The 17393-nt window shown below is 43.1% G+C and overlaps 1 protein-coding gene across 1 annotated transcript in view; it reads left to right on the top strand.

Moving 5' to 3' along the window:
* Positions 1 to 17393, top strand: part of alk (ALK receptor tyrosine kinase) — a 446825-nt gene that overhangs the window by 347122 nt on the left and 82310 nt on the right. The window contains exons 9-11 of the mRNA XM_061795469.1: positions 261 to 433; positions 1647 to 1747; positions 12162 to 12281. Of these exons, the coding sequence (XP_061651453.1) occupies positions 261 to 433; positions 1647 to 1747; positions 12162 to 12281 (394 nt within the window). The remainder of the gene's footprint in view (positions 1 to 260; positions 434 to 1646; positions 1748 to 12161; positions 12282 to 17393) is intronic.

Consider the following 17393-nt stretch of genomic DNA (forward strand, 5'->3'; position numbering starts at 1 on the left):
GGAATGGATTAATAGCATTTCAAGTCAATTAATTTCAATCAATCATTTATTGAATATACAAGTATATTGAGTTGCAAGCTTGGTCTTGGAACAAGTTAAACTAGTAAGTCAAGGTACGACTGTATTGTTATAATACATTGATAAATGAGCCACATTCTTTATATTATTTGATGCATCTCGTGGCACTGCAGCTGTCACAAAGCTCATTGTGGTTGCCATGTACTACAGAATTATTTGACTGTATTGTATATTTGCCACAGGTTCGGTTCTGGATGTGTTCTGGAGGTATACAGAAGGGGGCGCTGTCTTTGTGGATAGCAGAAAACAGCACTGGCCCCAAGGACCAGCGCCAACTGTGGCACTCAGCCAGCGAAACTACATCTGATAGAGGCTGGAAACTCATCACAGTTCCACTTTATGGGCTGGCTGACTGGTACGACACCCACCAGTGTCACTCCGTCATTATTTCAAAGCAGAGTGTTTGAACTGTTCTTAAGGCATCAGATTGGTTTTAGATTTAAGTACTCATCAAGTCCCATTGCAACTGTCCATCACACGAATATAAATACTTGGGCGCTCACGCGACAATGGAGCTCTGGACCAATAAATTCTTCTTTGTCTGTTTCTCTCTCATAAATGCATTTTTAAAGCATTTTTTCCCCATTCTCTCTCAACTAGATGAAATTAACGAATGCCATAGAGACGACAGTGCACATATCCACACAATGGATGTGCCATGTGTACAAAATTGCGGCCTCCTTTTTATTTTGCTTGACTGTGATACATTGTTGAAATCAATACACACAGCTTGATCCTCCTGCCTTACAATTAGCTATGTCCCTGATTTCCCCTCAAAGAGGAGATCAATTAAATCTAAACAGACACAAGAAGAAAGGGAAGAAGAAACCCACATGAAGCATTGCATCTTTGTTTCCCTGACTGGGGGTTTCTTTGCCATTCAAGCTCAGATAATCCTGCTCCACTGAGAGTGATGAATTTTTTATTCCTGGGTTATGTAGTCAGTAGTGCTTGTGTTCTAAATTAGAATGTCATGTTTGTAACCACCAGGTGAACCTTAAAGTCTTTGCGAAGTGACCTTTTGTAGAGCTTATAAGTACAGCCCAAAGTGCTGACTACAGTCAGAGCATGACCGAAAATACACCTAAATACAGCGAGTCAGAGTCAGATTAGCCAGTAGATCATTGGTATGTAAAAGACTGATTGAAATGCCTTTCCGAGAAATGATGATCAATTAAATTTGTACATCTCAATGAAAAAAAGCTAATCAGACGTTACACAAGGACTACAACTATATTTATCCTCGCTACCCACAGACGCTCAGGTAATCCCATACATGTTTAAATATCTATGTCCAAATTAATTGTGGATTAATGCATTAAATTATAATAACAAGTATGTGTTATCTCTCGAATACGGAGTGATGTCTGTATTTTTAAAATTAAAGCAGAAGATAATGAAATTCCAATTACTGCCGTGTAGTTGGCCAGAATTCTTCTCCACAACTCAAGTGTGACTTAGTGACTTTCATTTAAAATTTACACGAATTTCTCTTTGCCTCAATTCCTTTCAGAGCTGTCAGACCTTTTACGAGTTGTATATGGTTAAGGTCCGCTGTCCTTCCACAGGTTCTGGCTTCTTTTCGGCTCAGAAGATGGACCTGGATCTGGGCTTGGCTCCGTTATCTCAATTGACAACATTTCTTTCAGTATGAACTGCTTCCTGGCTTGTGAGTACTTTTTATTTTTTGCTGTCAGACTTTGGTTGGAAGTAATGCCATCCATTTTCTGTACCGTTTATCCTCACTAGGGTCGCGGGCGTGCTGGAGCCTATCCCAGCTAACTGCGGGCGGGAGGCGGGGTACACCATGAACTGGTTCCCAACCAATCGAAGGGCACACATAAACAAACAACCATTCGCATTCACATTCACACCTACGGGCAATTTAGAGTCCTCAATTAACCTACCATGCATGTTTTTGGGATGTGGGAGGAAACCGGAGTACCTGGAGAAAACCTACGCAGGCACAGGGAGAACATGCAAACTCCACACAGGCGAGGCCCAGGATTTGAACTACAGTCCTTAGAACTGTGAGGCAGATGTGCTAACCAGTCATCCACCGTGCCACTTGGAAGTAATGATTATTTTTTTTAAATCAATTTAAAGTAAAACATTGGGTCGATCATTAAAGAATGCACCTTTTTGTGGCTGTATGAGGGGCTCAGTGTGACCCAATGCCATTGATAATCCACTTGACCAGTATTGAAGTTGGTAATGTTTTACAGGAGTTATTTGTTATCTAATTAACTCAGTTGAATACCACTAAAATTCCTCCCTTAATATAAAAGCCCAGTCTAAATTATTGAAAAACAATTGCTTGATTATTTTGGGGAAATGTAAAAAAGACAACTGTGGACTACACCCTTATCTGGGTCCTGGAGGCTGTATGGGGGTTCACCCAACCAGTATATATGTGCTTTATGGACTAGGAGAAGGCGTTTGACCATGTCCCTCAGGGAGTCCTGTGGGGGGTGCTATAAGGAGTATGGGTTATCAGACCACCTGATATGGGCTGTTCAGTCCCTGTACAATTAAAGTCTGCGGAGGCTGCTTCCTCTGCAACCTGACCACTGATAAGTGGAAGATGGATGGATGAAGGAAATACTGATTATGTGAATAAGTGAGAGACAAGCATTAAACAAATTGTGCTTAGAATTACCATTTCGCAACAGATTAAAAGTCAGTTTAAAAATGGACAGCTCGTTTGGGACTATTACTGTTCTAATTTCTCAACACACAGGGTTTTGCTCTGATCTGCTGTGATGTATGAACCACTATTATTTATTTTCTCCTTTTTCGCATATTGGTTGTTTGGCTTTGTATTTACATGCAATTCTTGGGCAATATTTTTTAATTTAGAAAACATGTTCATGCTGATGTTTCTTTTGAAGCATTAGATGGTGTAGCTTTCAAATCATTCACCTCTCTGTATATATTTTTGTGAAAAAAACAGATTTAAAAAAAAAGGGTGAAACCAGGAGTAAGATGACATCCCTGTCTGGCTGGAGAACAAAAGGTTAAGAGTGCAAGACTCCTCCATCTCTGCCTTCCTGAAGATACATGTTTGATATGTGACAGGAATAGTAATGCTACAGAACCTCTGCACTAAATAAAATATGACAACCAGGTCAAGTTAATCAGCTGATTTAATAAGAATAAATAAAATCAAAAGTATGTTAAAATATACAAAAATTATTTGTGGCATCTCATGTACCTCACTCGATTTTCACATAATACATAAAATATAAACCGACGCACAGGGCGCTAATTAATAAGGAATGTGCTCATACAGATAATTCAGATGTCTTTTGCAAACTTGGTGACACCTGCTTGCTGGAACACCCTTAAATTTTCCAATCAAGTGAATGACTAAACAGTGTTTTAATGCCAACATCACTCAGCTTGATGAAGTTCAACATTAAACTTGATTAACAGTCAGCAAAACACAATGCTGAGCACGAAGGGGGGCTGCAAATACATAATGAAATTGAGATTTGATCATGGCGGGACAACCTGTGGATGATGTCAGTACTACTTTCTCTAAGTATAGTTGCTCATATACTGACATGAACACTTTTATCTGATGTCACTTACTTTTGCAGCTGTATTGCAAGGGGTTTCTAATATTTGTATGCACTTATGTAAAATACTGTGATCAAGCCTTCTTCTGCCTCTGCCAACAAAATTGTGGAGTAGCGTACTCTGATTTGTCTAGCGGCTGGAGTCGTTCATTACTTAGCAAGCTAACTTTCTATTTCATGGATGATGATAAACACACTGACTGACTGTTGTGGAAAAAGGCCATTCAAACAACAACACTGGTAGGACCTTGTGTTGTTGTATATGGGTCATTTTCATATAATTTGAGCAATAATGATAAGGACAGTAATTTTGCAATTTTTCATGGTGCCTTGATTTTATATGAATAAATGTCTACCATGCTGAAACAGCCATGCTCAAAGTCCTAATTTCAAAAAGTTATTGGTGACTTAACATTTTACTCCATAATAGTAAACACAATCAGTTCATCATAGTCCATATTGAAAGGAACACTTGTGCCTCCCCTGACACCGTCTCCAGTTACTCCTCTATCAGCTGGCGCTGCTGAGCAGGTCGGCTGCCCCGTAGGCCGCTGGGTCTTGTGCGGATATGTGTCCAAATGGCAAATGTTGGCAAACAAAAAACAAAAACCCACAAAACAAATACTGCTTTAGAAATAAGGTTGTAAATGTAGGTTGGGGCTTCAAATAGTGTTTCGGGCAGCAGAAAAGGCCTGATGGCTCACCAATGATAAACTGAGTAGAAAGAATATTTTTAACAACTTTCAATAGAGAGTGGAACCTTGATTTAACGGACTAATAGCGGCGAGGTGTCGCACGTCACAGTTAATTGTCTGTAATATTGGTGTGGCCATCCATCCATCCATCCATCCATTTTCTGAGCCGCTTCTCCTCACTAGGGTCGCGGGCGTGCTGGAGCTTATCCCAGCTGTCATCGGGCAGGAGGCGGGGTACACCCTGAACTGGTTGCCAGCCAATCGCAGGGCACATAGGAACAAACAACCATTTGCACTCACAGTCATGCCTACGGGCAATTTAGAGTCTCCAATTCAGGCATGTTTTTGGGATGTGGGAGGAAACCGGAGTGCCCGGAGAAAACCCACGCAGGCACGGGGAGAACATGCAAACTCCACACAGGCGGGGCCGGGGATTGAACCCGGGTCCTCAGAACTGTGAGGCTGACGCTCTAACCAGTCGGCCACCGTGCCGCCTGGTGTGGCCATATGTACCCATATTACTGTACAGTACAAAGTTATTGTTTTATACTTTTTTCATGACCTAAAATGCCCAGTACCTTCACTTCCTTACCACACTCACCATTGCTCTGGACTGTTGACCCCAAGTATTTCATTCTTCTCTCCTCACTCTTCCCCCTCCACCCCTCTCATTCATGCACATATACAGTATTCTGTCTTACTTTGGCTAATCTTCATTCCTCTCCTTTCCAGTGCATGCTAACCTCATCTGTCATCCTACCCATCACCACTGCAAACAGGAAGGGGCTCAGGTTGGATCCCTGATGCAGTCCCACCTCCACCTTAAATGCCTCTGTCACACCTACAGCACACCTCACCACTGTTCTGCTGCCCTCGTACATGTCTTTATTATTATAGTATTTAGTATTATTCTGACATACTTCTCTGCCACTCCAGATTTCCGCATGCAGTACCACAATTCCTCTCTGGGTACTTTGTCAAAGGCTTTCTCTAGATTTACAAAGACACAGTGTAGCTCCTTCTGACCTTCTCTGTACTTCTCCATCAACACCCTCCAGGCAAATAATGCATCTGTGGTACTCTTTCTAGGCATGAAACCATAACTAACTACAGTATCTAACTTCCCCCTTACTCATCATTACCACTTTGTGGTCCAACACATCTACTCTTCCTTCACTCTTCACTTTCATCAACTCCTCAAAGTATTATTTCCATGGAGGTTCCACCACCAAGTCTCCTTCTCCCCTTTCCTACCAGAAGATACACCAAGTACTCTCCTGCCTTTCTCTTTGATCACCTTGGCTGCAGCTTTCACCCTACAATCTCAAAATCATGAGGAAAAACCTTTTGATTGAATGGTGTTTTTAAAAATGATAAATTAAAACAAAAACAGGACTTTTGTCCTTAATGTGTAAACAAAAACACAATACAGTGTTTTAACTAAAGTATTCTAATACAAATAAAAATGTTCTTAGTAATCTATTTTTACAATTATGTACTGTATTACAAAAGAACCAAAGGAAAAATTCACTCCCACTTACGCAGTGTCCTGGAACGTACCTCATGCACTCACGCAGTTGCGGCATGCCTGCCTAATGTAAACATGAATGGTGGCCATGGCCGCGCCAAATTGGTTGCGTTTATCTCCCGACATATGACGGCTCGTTTAAAGTGTGTTCAGCCGGGTTTTGTCCTGGAAGTACCTAACAAAACCTGGGACTCGTGAATGAAAATGAACTTTTGTTCGAAAACCGTTCACAGATGCCAGGATAAGCACATTCTCAGTAACGTCCATGAGGCATTTCAGTTCACGTTTGCCCAAAATATGAACTAGTTCATGAAATTTTGTTCACTGAACTCGTTCAGGTACAACACTGCAAGTCATATTGTATAAATGTGACCCGGAAATACGTGTGTCCGATTCTCTGCCTGTATTGCGCCACAGGGCCAGTAAACAACAGTGGCCAATTCTGGAACTAACAGACTTTGTCAACGGTAGTTTAAGTGACAAATGGAAACTATTTTTGGACATATTGTTCAGTCCCCATGGGCCATTATCGTCAATATCTGTTATATCGGGGTCCATTATGTTGAGGTTCCACTTTACTGCAGACTTGCATTAGAATATTAAACACTTTCGATGAATTTTAAGTGAATTGGGGACAACAAAAGAGGTCAAAAACAATGCCTGTGTTTGTCAAAAGCTATGATATAGAGTATATTAAAACAAAGCCTCACTTCACCTTGGACAGGGTGTGAATTAGGGCTTGTATTGTTTGGTCTAGACTAGAGATACACGATCACCTTTTGTCAACACTGGCTTATTGAGTCAGAGGCCCTTTAGTTAAAGGGATGACATTTTCCAGGAGATATTTGCACTCCAATTTGTGGTTTATGGCCTCTGGCAGCACTGCGGGAACATCTATCTAAGCTTTGCTCACTTTCCAGATGGCAAGATCTTAATCCAGAGCAGGTATCCATGTTATCCATCTGCATTTGACTCGGTCACATTTTATTGCCTATCAGTCCAACCAGTTGATGAGAGATGCTGAAGATGCATGTGCATTCTTTTTGACTGACATGATGAAACCCTGAGGAATGCAACACTGCATGGAATACAACTTAATCTGAATATTATGCAGCAGCAGACTGGTCATCTCCCAGTTTCTAAGTGATTTATAAATTAAATGTATTATGATGGCGGCACGGTGGACGACTGGTTAGAGCGTCTGCCTCACAATTCTGAGGACCGGGGTTCAATCGCCGGCCCCGCCTGTGTGGAGTTTGCATTTTCTTCCCGTGCCTGCGTGGGTTTTCTCTAGGCACTCCGGTTTCCTCCCACATCCCAAAAACATGCATGGTAGGTTAATTGACAACTCTAAATTGCCCGTAGGTGTGAATGTGAGTGCGAATGGTCGTTTGTTTGTATGTGTCCTGCGATTGGCTGACAACCAGTTCAGGGTACCCCGCCTCCTGCCCGATGATGGCTGGGATGGGCTCCAGCACGCCCGCGACCCTAGTGAGGAGAAGCGGCTCAGAAAATGAATGGATGGATGTATTATGATGATGTTGATGATGATTGTATTATTATTATGTGTTAAAAATCCTTAATTAAATTACTAAATCCCCTCCAAAGTCATTATCGTGTTTAGTTTCTAAATCCATTAAATATGTTTGTAGTGCTGAAAACATGCAAAGACTGAGAACAATATAGTACTGAATTCTTGAGCCATAGCTTCAAACTCTTGTTCATTCATTCATTTTATTTTTTTGGGCGACGAAAGCATGCTGGGGTGGATACTTTCTGGCGCGAGTTCATTCCCCTACTATATACACACAAGTGCCCTTGTTCCATGCAGTGCCCATTCGGGAGAATTGCCACTTCCTCATTCATGATAATGTGGGCGAGTTCTACCAGTATAGTGTGTAGTTAGCCATCAAACTATCCCCAGAACGCACCAAAAATACATCTTCCCTGACATGTAATGTGTTAATGTGTTTTCTGTTATTTGGGCGACACTGTCTTTGATGTGTTCCCCCGTGTGTGTTGAGCTGGAAGGCAGCGGCGAACATGATCCGCCGCCCCATGGCCCCTTGCCAGCTTCCCAGTGGTTAGAGGCGGTTCGGTGCAACAGTGTTAGTTGTCAGCCTCAGAGTTGCCGGCCATGATGTCGCGGGGCAAGGAGGAAGAGGGGGAAAAAAATCATCCAGGGGGACCATGGTGGGTGCACTGCTGTGGCTGCATAGGGTACACCCTTCGGCAGCCACAGCAGCACATATGCACGTTGAATTTCAACGGGGGCAAAGGAGGGGAAATTCTCCCAGCGGTGCCGCTGCTGGGCATTACGCTGGGACTCAGAGGCTGCCTCTCTGCAGCCCATGAGAGTGTGTGAAATGTTCATCGCTGGGAATTCTCCTCTCCCCACTTAGGAGCTGTGAGAGAAGGAACATATTTGATGGACAATTAAAAGTTCCGTGGAAAAGGCGCTTTCAGAGCATTCAGCGACACGCCCACAGCATCTGGAAGATGAAAAATATGTCTCAATTCGTGACCATTTTGAAGCCCGACTTCACATTTTTATTCATTCATTCATTGTCTGGTTTGTTAACAAAACTCTTTTCTGTGATGTGTCAAATTTACAAGACATTTTTTGGTGACATTGGGGGGACTTTAAAAGCAATATGTTTTAGTAATGATCCCTTTGCACCTCTGGGTGCAGACAGACACACCATGGACCTGTTAGTGCAGATGCTGAACAGCCCCTCAAGCATGTTCATAGTGATCAGCGATGAAGTGTTCACACTCAGTTTTTTCAGGTGCATTTGCTTGCTTATTTGTACAACCACATTTTAAATGCATAATATGAGCAAAGTCTAACCATGATACCATAATATATGAAGAGTGGCACATTACAATTTTGGTCTGGTTCTCAAATGAGCACCAGAGGTTATTGCTTAAGATGCTCATTTTTTTTCACGAACCACCGACCTCACTGGATAACCTTAAAGACTTAAGAGTATAGGACTCCACAATCAGCTGATTTGGCCAAGCCCTCAAAGGCAGTAGTCTTCATCTTTTTTGCACCACTGACATATTTTGATGGACCGTTGCAGCCACTGTGCAGAGAGACCAAGACTTCCGCAAACCTCGCTGCCATGTCGGCGGCCCCTACGCGCCCAGCAACTGTTGCAGCCCCTTGAGTGCTGCCTTATGCTGGGGAGTTTCTCGTTCAGCAACTGCACTGAGAAAGGAACGGATCAGTTCTTGAAGTTATTCCATTCAGTACGTGAAGTTGTTTGACTGAGTCATTCAAGAATGACACAACACCACTCAAGCCCAGCCTACCACTCTGCCCCCCAAAATTAAAGAATATACAAAATGTTTGGTACACAAGTGACACACTTGAATCTGGTACGCTTTTAATATTTTCAGTGCGCATGCGTACCTGTGCAGCACTTACAGTATGTGCACCTGTGAATACATGGACAAATGTAAAAATGGAAGAAAGTAAATGGTGATTTCATTTATTAAGGAAAAAAATATTTAAAGTTACCAGTTAACTTGGGTTATATTTGTCTGATATTTAAATTTGTTTGATGATCTTAAACATTAAAAAGTGGAAATTATGCAAAAATATAAGAATTTGAGAAGGGGGGCAATACTTTTTAACGCCACTGTATATGTGAGGAAAAACTACATATTTGGATGACATACCAACAGTGATCCTATTGCCTAGCGATGCTACTGTACTTTACACATAATTAGATTTCCCATTAATGTTTGACTCCAACAAGGCCGGCTTCTGGAGGGCTTCAGGTAGCTTGCGGCACCCTACTAATGAACAGTTAAAGCTCATTCAGCTGTTTCTCAGGCCTCTGGTTCATGCTACTCTCTCAACCTGCTCGGTAGTTGCTGCAGCAACATTCAAATGCTGCATGCTAGAGCACTGCCTATCCCAGAGTATTCCCACAATCCCGGAATAATAACTTTGCTCTAGATTCTCACAAACGCTAAAAATGCTGAGCTTTTGTTAAGACAACACCGTATAAGACTGTTACTTCCAGTGGGACAGCGAGGTGATGTGTAAAGTGCTTCCACTCATCCAACCTATCAAACGTATTGTGTTCACTTGATGCTGTACGTGATCCATCAAATCTGCACAGAACTCTCAAGCAGCAGAGCTTTTAATTATTATATTCATTTGAGGATTACAGGGTTGGGAATGAGCTATTGATTTTGTAACTGGTGCACACAAATGGGAAAAAAGAGTTAAAGCCTTTGTGATAACTTGTAACGAGTCTTTTACAGCCCTGTGGAGGAATTTTGGCCCACTCATCTTTGCAGAATTTAGCCACATTGGAGGGTTTTCGAGCATGAACTGCCTTTTTAAGGTCATGTCACACCATCTCAATATACTTCAGGTCAACTTACTTAGACCAGGCCACTCCAAAGTCTTCAATTTGGCTTTTTTCAGCCATTCAAAGGTGGACTTGTTGGTGTCTTTTGGATCATTGTCCTGCTGCAGAACTCTAGTTCGTTTCAGCCTGAGGTCACGAACAGATGGCCAGGCATTCTCCTTATTTTTTGGTAGACAGCAGAAGTCATGGTTCCATTTATCACAGCAAGTCTTCCAGGTCCTGAAGCAGCAAAACAGCCCCAGACCACCACTCTACCACCAACATATTTTACTGTTGGTATGATGTTCTTTTTCTGAAATGCAGTGTTACTTTTACGCCAGATATAATGGGATACACACCTTTCAAAAAGTTCAACTTTTGTCTTGTCAGATCACAGAGTATCTTCCCAAAAGTCTTGGGGATCATCAAAATGTCTTCTGTCAAAATTGAGATGAGCCTTAATGTTATTTTTGCTCGGCAGTAGTTTTTGTCTTGGAACTCTGCCATGCAGGCCATTTTTGCCCAGTCTCTTTCTTATGGAGTCATGGTGGAGTCATGAACACTGACCTTAACTAAGGTTTTTTGTGACCTCTTGGATGAGTTTCGCTCTGCTCTTGGGGTAATTTTGGTTGGCTGGCCACTCCTGGGAAGGTTCACCACTGTTCTATGTTTTCACCATTTGTGTATAATGGCTCTCACTGTGGTTCGCTGGAGTCCCAAAACTTTAGAAATGGCTTTATAACCTTTTCCATGCGGATAGATCTCAATTACTTACTTTCTCATTTGTTCCTGAATTTCTTTGGATCTTGGCATGATGTCTAGCTTTTTAGGATCTTTTGGTCTACTTCACTTTGTCAGTCAGGTCCTATTTAAGTGATTTCTTGATTGAGAACAGGTGTGGCAGTATCAGGCCTGGGTGTACCAAGAGAAGCTGAACTCAGCTATGATAAATCACAGTTATGTTTTAACGAGGTAGGAGGGGCAATCACTTTTTCACATAGGGCCATGTAGGTTTGGATTTTTTTTCTCCCGTAATAATAAAAATCTTCATCTAAAAACTGCATTTTGTGTTTACTTGTGTTGTCTTTGACTAATATTCGAATTTGTTTGATGATGGGAAACATTTCACTGTGACAAACATGCAAAAACAAATAAGAAATCAGGAAGGGGGAAAACACTTTTTCACACCACTGTATATATTTTATATATCTTCCTGTCACACAAGCTGATGGAAGTTTGTCAGCAACTAATGAGTTTGTCACATAGTTTAATGCTAGCTACTGAGTGCAATGCATTGACGTCAGCACCAAGAGTGACTCATTTATATTGGCTTTCAGCTAAGCAACCGTGAAAACTCATCTTTTCTCCACACTGAAACATACAGAATGGGGACAGGTGACAATTTTCCAGGACAGCTTCCAACCACAGCAGCTAAAATTAGTCACCCTTACTTTAACATCTTTAGGGGGGAGAAGTTCCTCTATCTTGTGCAGTAATAGCCAATCAGGCGCCATTTTGCCAAGAAGACTTCACCCCGGGAGAGAGTTTAAGCAGGATGAGATCAAGGTACCAGCAAGCATATGATCTCAGTCCTGGAAATGTGGTTGGGGCTGGAGGCTTGATGGATTGCTACAGAAGACCCAGACTGAATGTGCTTACTCATTCACTGTTGGAAGAGATAGGGGGAGAGAAAATTGGATGTATGCATTCCCTCTCTCTTTTATAGCCAAATTAAACCCTTGCTGCAGGTTCCACATATTCACAATGGCAGTAAGGGGTTAGCTGGTAGTCTGCTTACTTGTCTATTTAATGTGATAGCAACTGCATTTCACTGCTGCACATTTGAAATGCGATATTGTGGTGATAACATGCGATATTGTGGTGATAACATGTTATATTTCTTTTTCAGCAAATGGAGAGTTTCCACCGGTGGCCAGTAGCACAACACGGTTGCCCATCGGACTGCCGATCACTCCCACATCCCCGTCCATTGGGATTCCTCTGATGAACTTCCCTACAACAGATTATTGTAAGTGTGAATTTGTATCATAGATGGCTATTTTGCAGCTTGATGGAAGCTATTCACGCCATATTGTTTCTTTGTCTGTCTATCTTTGACTCTGCTTCAACCTCCTACACTCACACATGCATGGACTGATTCATAATTATTCTAAATGAATGCATTGCGTTTGACATGACACACAGACTGTAATAAAGTAAGCATGCCCCCCACTGGTTTGCATCCGGCTCTCAACAGCAGGAGTCCTGAAGAGATCTCCTTTGGCAATAAATGGAGCAGGACGGGCAGTTACGAAGTGTAAAATCCTTCAATTTGTCTCCGGAGAATGTCAATGGAGACAGTTACACAGACTTGACATTTTCCTGCGCACGCTCTCTTCCTTCCTTCCATTAGTAAGGCAACAACAAGCAGACTTCTATATCGAAAGTCATACATTTGTGTTAGTCTTATCAAACCTTTTCTAAAACACATTTCTTTAGCCAGCAAGCTTTCAAGCACTGGAATCGCTCCAAAAAAAAAAAAGTGAGCTGTTACTCTTCTCCTGGTAAACTGGATCGGAAATCTTTTTTTATATACTCTCAGGTAGTAAACATGTTTCTTGGAAATCTTTTAACACTAAGCATCCTGTACTTAAATAAATGTAGAGTGAATGTGAGTCTTCTCTGTGGTTTAAGAAATACCTTTCACTTCCAACACTGATGATGCCCCCAGGAAATTTAACATGTGTTTGTAGTTGCATTAATCTACATCATATTTGGTGTCGCTGGCAGCAGAAAAAGCTTTCATAGCTTTCATGCCCTGTTAAAGCCCAGACAATTGATTTTGTTGTGTACTGAGGCTTTAATTTCAACCTGGTTTGACATATCACACAGACCCTTTTTGCTGATTAAGGGGATTATTTACTAAAGCTTTGTTTGTTCCAAATGGATCCAAACGTAATTGCTAATGCAAACAGATGTGGAAGCTGGATTGTGACTGCTAAACGGGAGGAATGTATGCAATTTTGGAGCTTCTGACTGATCTAAGGCAGGGGTGTCAAACTCATTTTTGGTGTGGGCCACATTGTAGTTATGCAGGGCTCGCGCTGCCCGATTTCCACCTTGCCAATGGCTAATTGAAACAGGAAAGCGAATATTGCCCACATTGGCCATGCTGCCAAATCAACATTGCCTGTGTCAAAACTCAAAAGCCCTTCCTGATAAAAGTTAAAGTGAGCGCCTTCATTCTGGCGTGTGTGAATGATTTTAATGGTTTAGTTCCCCGTGCTTCGTAAAATGCTTCAAGCCGTCGTCCAGCCGCTGCTGGCGAAGCTCATGGGCTTTCCCAGCTGCGGGATAGCAGCACATCGGGAAGACAAGACCCGAAGCGGCTTGCCGCCGAATTGAAGCACGCATATTTATTACCGCGACGTATGTTTGAAGTGTCGATGGTCAATGCGTCCTCCAATACACATTATTTCTCACAGCTACCTACCTGCCTTCTTCATCAATGTACAAGCTGCTAATCACAGCTTGATTGTCATGCTGACCGCGGGGGCACTTGCTCAAACCAGGGCCGTCATTTGGGGGCCCAAGGCAAACATAGTCACGGCCTAACTGGGCCCAGATCATTAAAGCTTATCGGCTTCCCAGTGACGAGGACTGGCTAAGTGTGGCCAAATGTTTAGCTACATAAACACACGTGATGTTGTGGCTAATTACTCACAAGTCTGGCTAGGAAATTTTTATACTGTTTAGCCAGGTGGCATGACCCAGGGCCAAACCTGTAATGTTTTCTCTCGTAGGGATGTTATGTGAATCCATATAAATGTATGTTTTACTCATATTATTTTACACACACACAAAATGATGGGTAACTACAGTAGTTTTGAAATCAAAAGCCAGTAAACGTTGATGAGTAAATGTTCAACTATTCTTCAGTTTGAAGGGGGGATTGGTAACAAAAAAAATGCTTCCAATGTCTCAATGTTATTAAAAGTGAAGATAATTTGCAATTTTGGTATTTTAGCAAGAAACATGAAGCCAAAGCACATTATTTGCTTTTACGGGCCACATAAAATGATGTGACGGACTGGATCTGGATCAACACCAATTGTAACAGTGCACTAAAATGACCAAGATGGCAAAGAAATGTAGAGTTTTGTCGTAAGTGATATGGGACGACTCCTTGTGACTGGGTCCATGTAAGCATCCAAAATTAGATTGCTAAATAGAGTAGTATATGTTGTGATAATTGTTGTTTCTGGCATTTCAAAAGTATTAATATCAGCAGCATGTTCTCCCCGCCACCTCTCATTTTGACTCTGCTAAGCTGGTACCACTGTGAGTTCCGGTTTGCACCTGTCTTTCAGACGTAGTATGACAAACTCAACAATCTGTCATGAGCTGTGCCTGCAGTACTTCTGTTGGAGCCCGGGTGGTGCTTTGCACCCCTCTCGCCCTCTCTCTTTCTCCCTTCCCCTCTCTCTTCGCAGTAATCAGCACCTCCTCGGGCGCGCACCTGTCACCAATCAGCTTTCAATACCACCTGCATTAAAGCCAGCCAGATCCCTGCAATCCTTGCCAGAGTATTAGCGTTTCTCCTGCGGTACAAGGCCTCTCAAACTTGCACATAAAATACGCCAGTCTTAGATACCCTTCTGACCTCCGTGTTCTTCCTTCTCCTCAGTGCTCCCTCCGTGTTCCCCGGCGTTCCCCAAGCCATCCACCTGCTCACGCCACCGCCTGCCGCACGCTCCCCGTCTCGACAACCTGCCAATACGCCCCCAAGGATCCACCTAATATCCACTTCAATAAACCTTTCACCACGACCCTTTCAGCCTCTGCTTGCTTCTGGGTCCCATGAACATCAGATCGTGACACAATCGCAATTAATCTCAGTTTTAATCAATCACATTGCATATTCCAATTGCATCTACAGGAAGACCTCGAGTTACGACGCACTCGACCTACAACGTTTCGACTTTACGAGGCCTGTGCCTCATCCGCCATTTTGTCCCAGCACCATAGTATTTCTGCTTAGCTACTGCATAGTGCTTGTCTGTGTTTGTGCGGCGGGAGTATCTTTGCCTTTTTCGACCTCCTTTTTAAACACTCTCAGCAGTAATGGTAAGTACAGCATCTTATGTTTTTATTTTAATGTATTTTAATTTCTTTATACAAAGTGTTAACCTTTCCTGCTATGGTCACCTGACCGTGGTTGGGCGACGCAGGGGTTAATTCCCTTCTCTCGTTGACCTGGGTGGCGGCAACAATAAAGGCACAAAGCGCCGATTTGCTGCTTTAATGGCTTTATTAGCTGCTCTGCACATTCAACGTCAACGGGTCTGCTGCTAATCGCTACTCTTCGCCGGTCGCCGTCACTACACTACTGTACACACTCGCACCGGCGCGCACTCCTTCCTCCTTCGCAGTCCTGTCTCACTCACACATCGACGCACACGCCCACACACACTGATCTTGCTGTCACAATCACGTGGGACAATACCCGGAACAGAAGTATTTCGCCGTAAATTTCGACTTTAACGGTGAAATCCGACTTACGCGGAAAATCGTGTTACGTCGCCAACGTCGGAACGGAACTCGTTCGTAAATAGAGGACTTCCTGCATTTGTATATGCTCCTCCCTGTATGCATAAAATGAACTGCATAGCAATTTTGCTCACTTAGCAGATGCAGCGCTGAGTGCGTCCACTTAATAGATCTGTTTGCATGAGCAACCAACTTTTTGCCTGTTTTTGCATGTGCAAACCTTCTGTAAATCAGGCCCTAAGTGTTTACAATAATCTGTTTATCATCTTATAGATACACATGAAAAACTCAAAGTATTAGAAATAAACAACAAATAAACAGCATTGAATGTTATATAAAATATAAACACCTTTCTGACAGTCAACGCTATTATCCTTTGGAAAGCTCTAGTTAAGAACAGTGACTTGATTTCCTTATCTAATTCATTTAATATCCCCACAAAAAAGTATTTGTTAGTTACAGAAAAAATACGTTACTGTTGTATTAGCGTAGCGTATTTGTGATTAATCTAAATGCGGTGTTGGTAAGGTTCTTTCACACTAGCACCTTTCATCCATTTTCCTCCGCTTATCCTAGGTCGGGTCACGGATTCCGCAGACACCCTGCAGAAGGAACTCATTTGGCCCACAGCTCGTGACCATATGTGAGGGTAGGAATATAGATCAACTGGTAAATCGAGTGCTTTGCTTTTCGGCTCAGCTCCTTCTTCACCATGACAGACCGATACAGGGTATGCATTAGTGCAGATGCTGCACCGATCAGCCTGTCGATCTCCCTCTCCATTCTTCCCTCACTCGTGAACAATATCCCGAGATACTTGAACTCCTCCATTTGGGGCAGGATCTCCTCCCTGACCCGAAGAGGGGACGCCACCCTTTTCCGACTGAGGACCATGGCCTCAGATATGGAGGTGCTGATTTTCATCTCAGCCGCTTCACACTCGGCTGCGAACCGTTCCAGCAAGAGTTGGAGATCACGGCTTGATGAAGCCATCAGAACCACATCCTCTGCAGAAAGCAGCGACATGATACTGATGTCATCAAGCTGGACCCCCTCAACACCCTGGCTGTGCCTAGAGATTCTGTCCATAAAGGTAATGAACAAAGGACAGCCTTGGCAGAGTTCAACTCTCACTGGAAACGAATCCGACTAACTGCTGCCAATGCGGCCCAAACTCTGACACCGGTCGTATAGGGACCAAACAGCCTGTAGCAGGAAGTCCGTTACTCCTGGAGCACCCTGGACAGGGCTCGCCGGACAGGGCTCCCCGAGGGGACGCTGTCGAACGCCATCCACAAAACACAGATAGACCGGTTGGGCAAACTCCAGTGCACCCTCAAGGACCCTGCTCAGGGTGTAGAGCTGGTCCACTGTTCCACGGCCAGGACGACAACCACACTGCTCCTCCTAAATCTAAGATTCCACTTCCTGGGAGACCCTCCTCTCCAAAGCCCCTGAATAGACCTTACCAGGGAGGCTGAGGAGTGTGATCCCCCTATAGTTGGAACATACCATCCTGTACTCTGATACTGTTTGGTGCATCGGCACAAACAGCAGTCAGGACCCGTCCTCCCACCCGAAGGCGGAGGGA

Source organism: Phyllopteryx taeniolatus, chromosome 13, assembly GCF_024500385.1.
Source record: "Phyllopteryx taeniolatus isolate TA_2022b chromosome 13, UOR_Ptae_1.2, whole genome shotgun sequence".
Taxonomy (NCBI): Eukaryota; Metazoa; Chordata; class Actinopteri; order Syngnathiformes; family Syngnathidae; genus Phyllopteryx; species Phyllopteryx taeniolatus.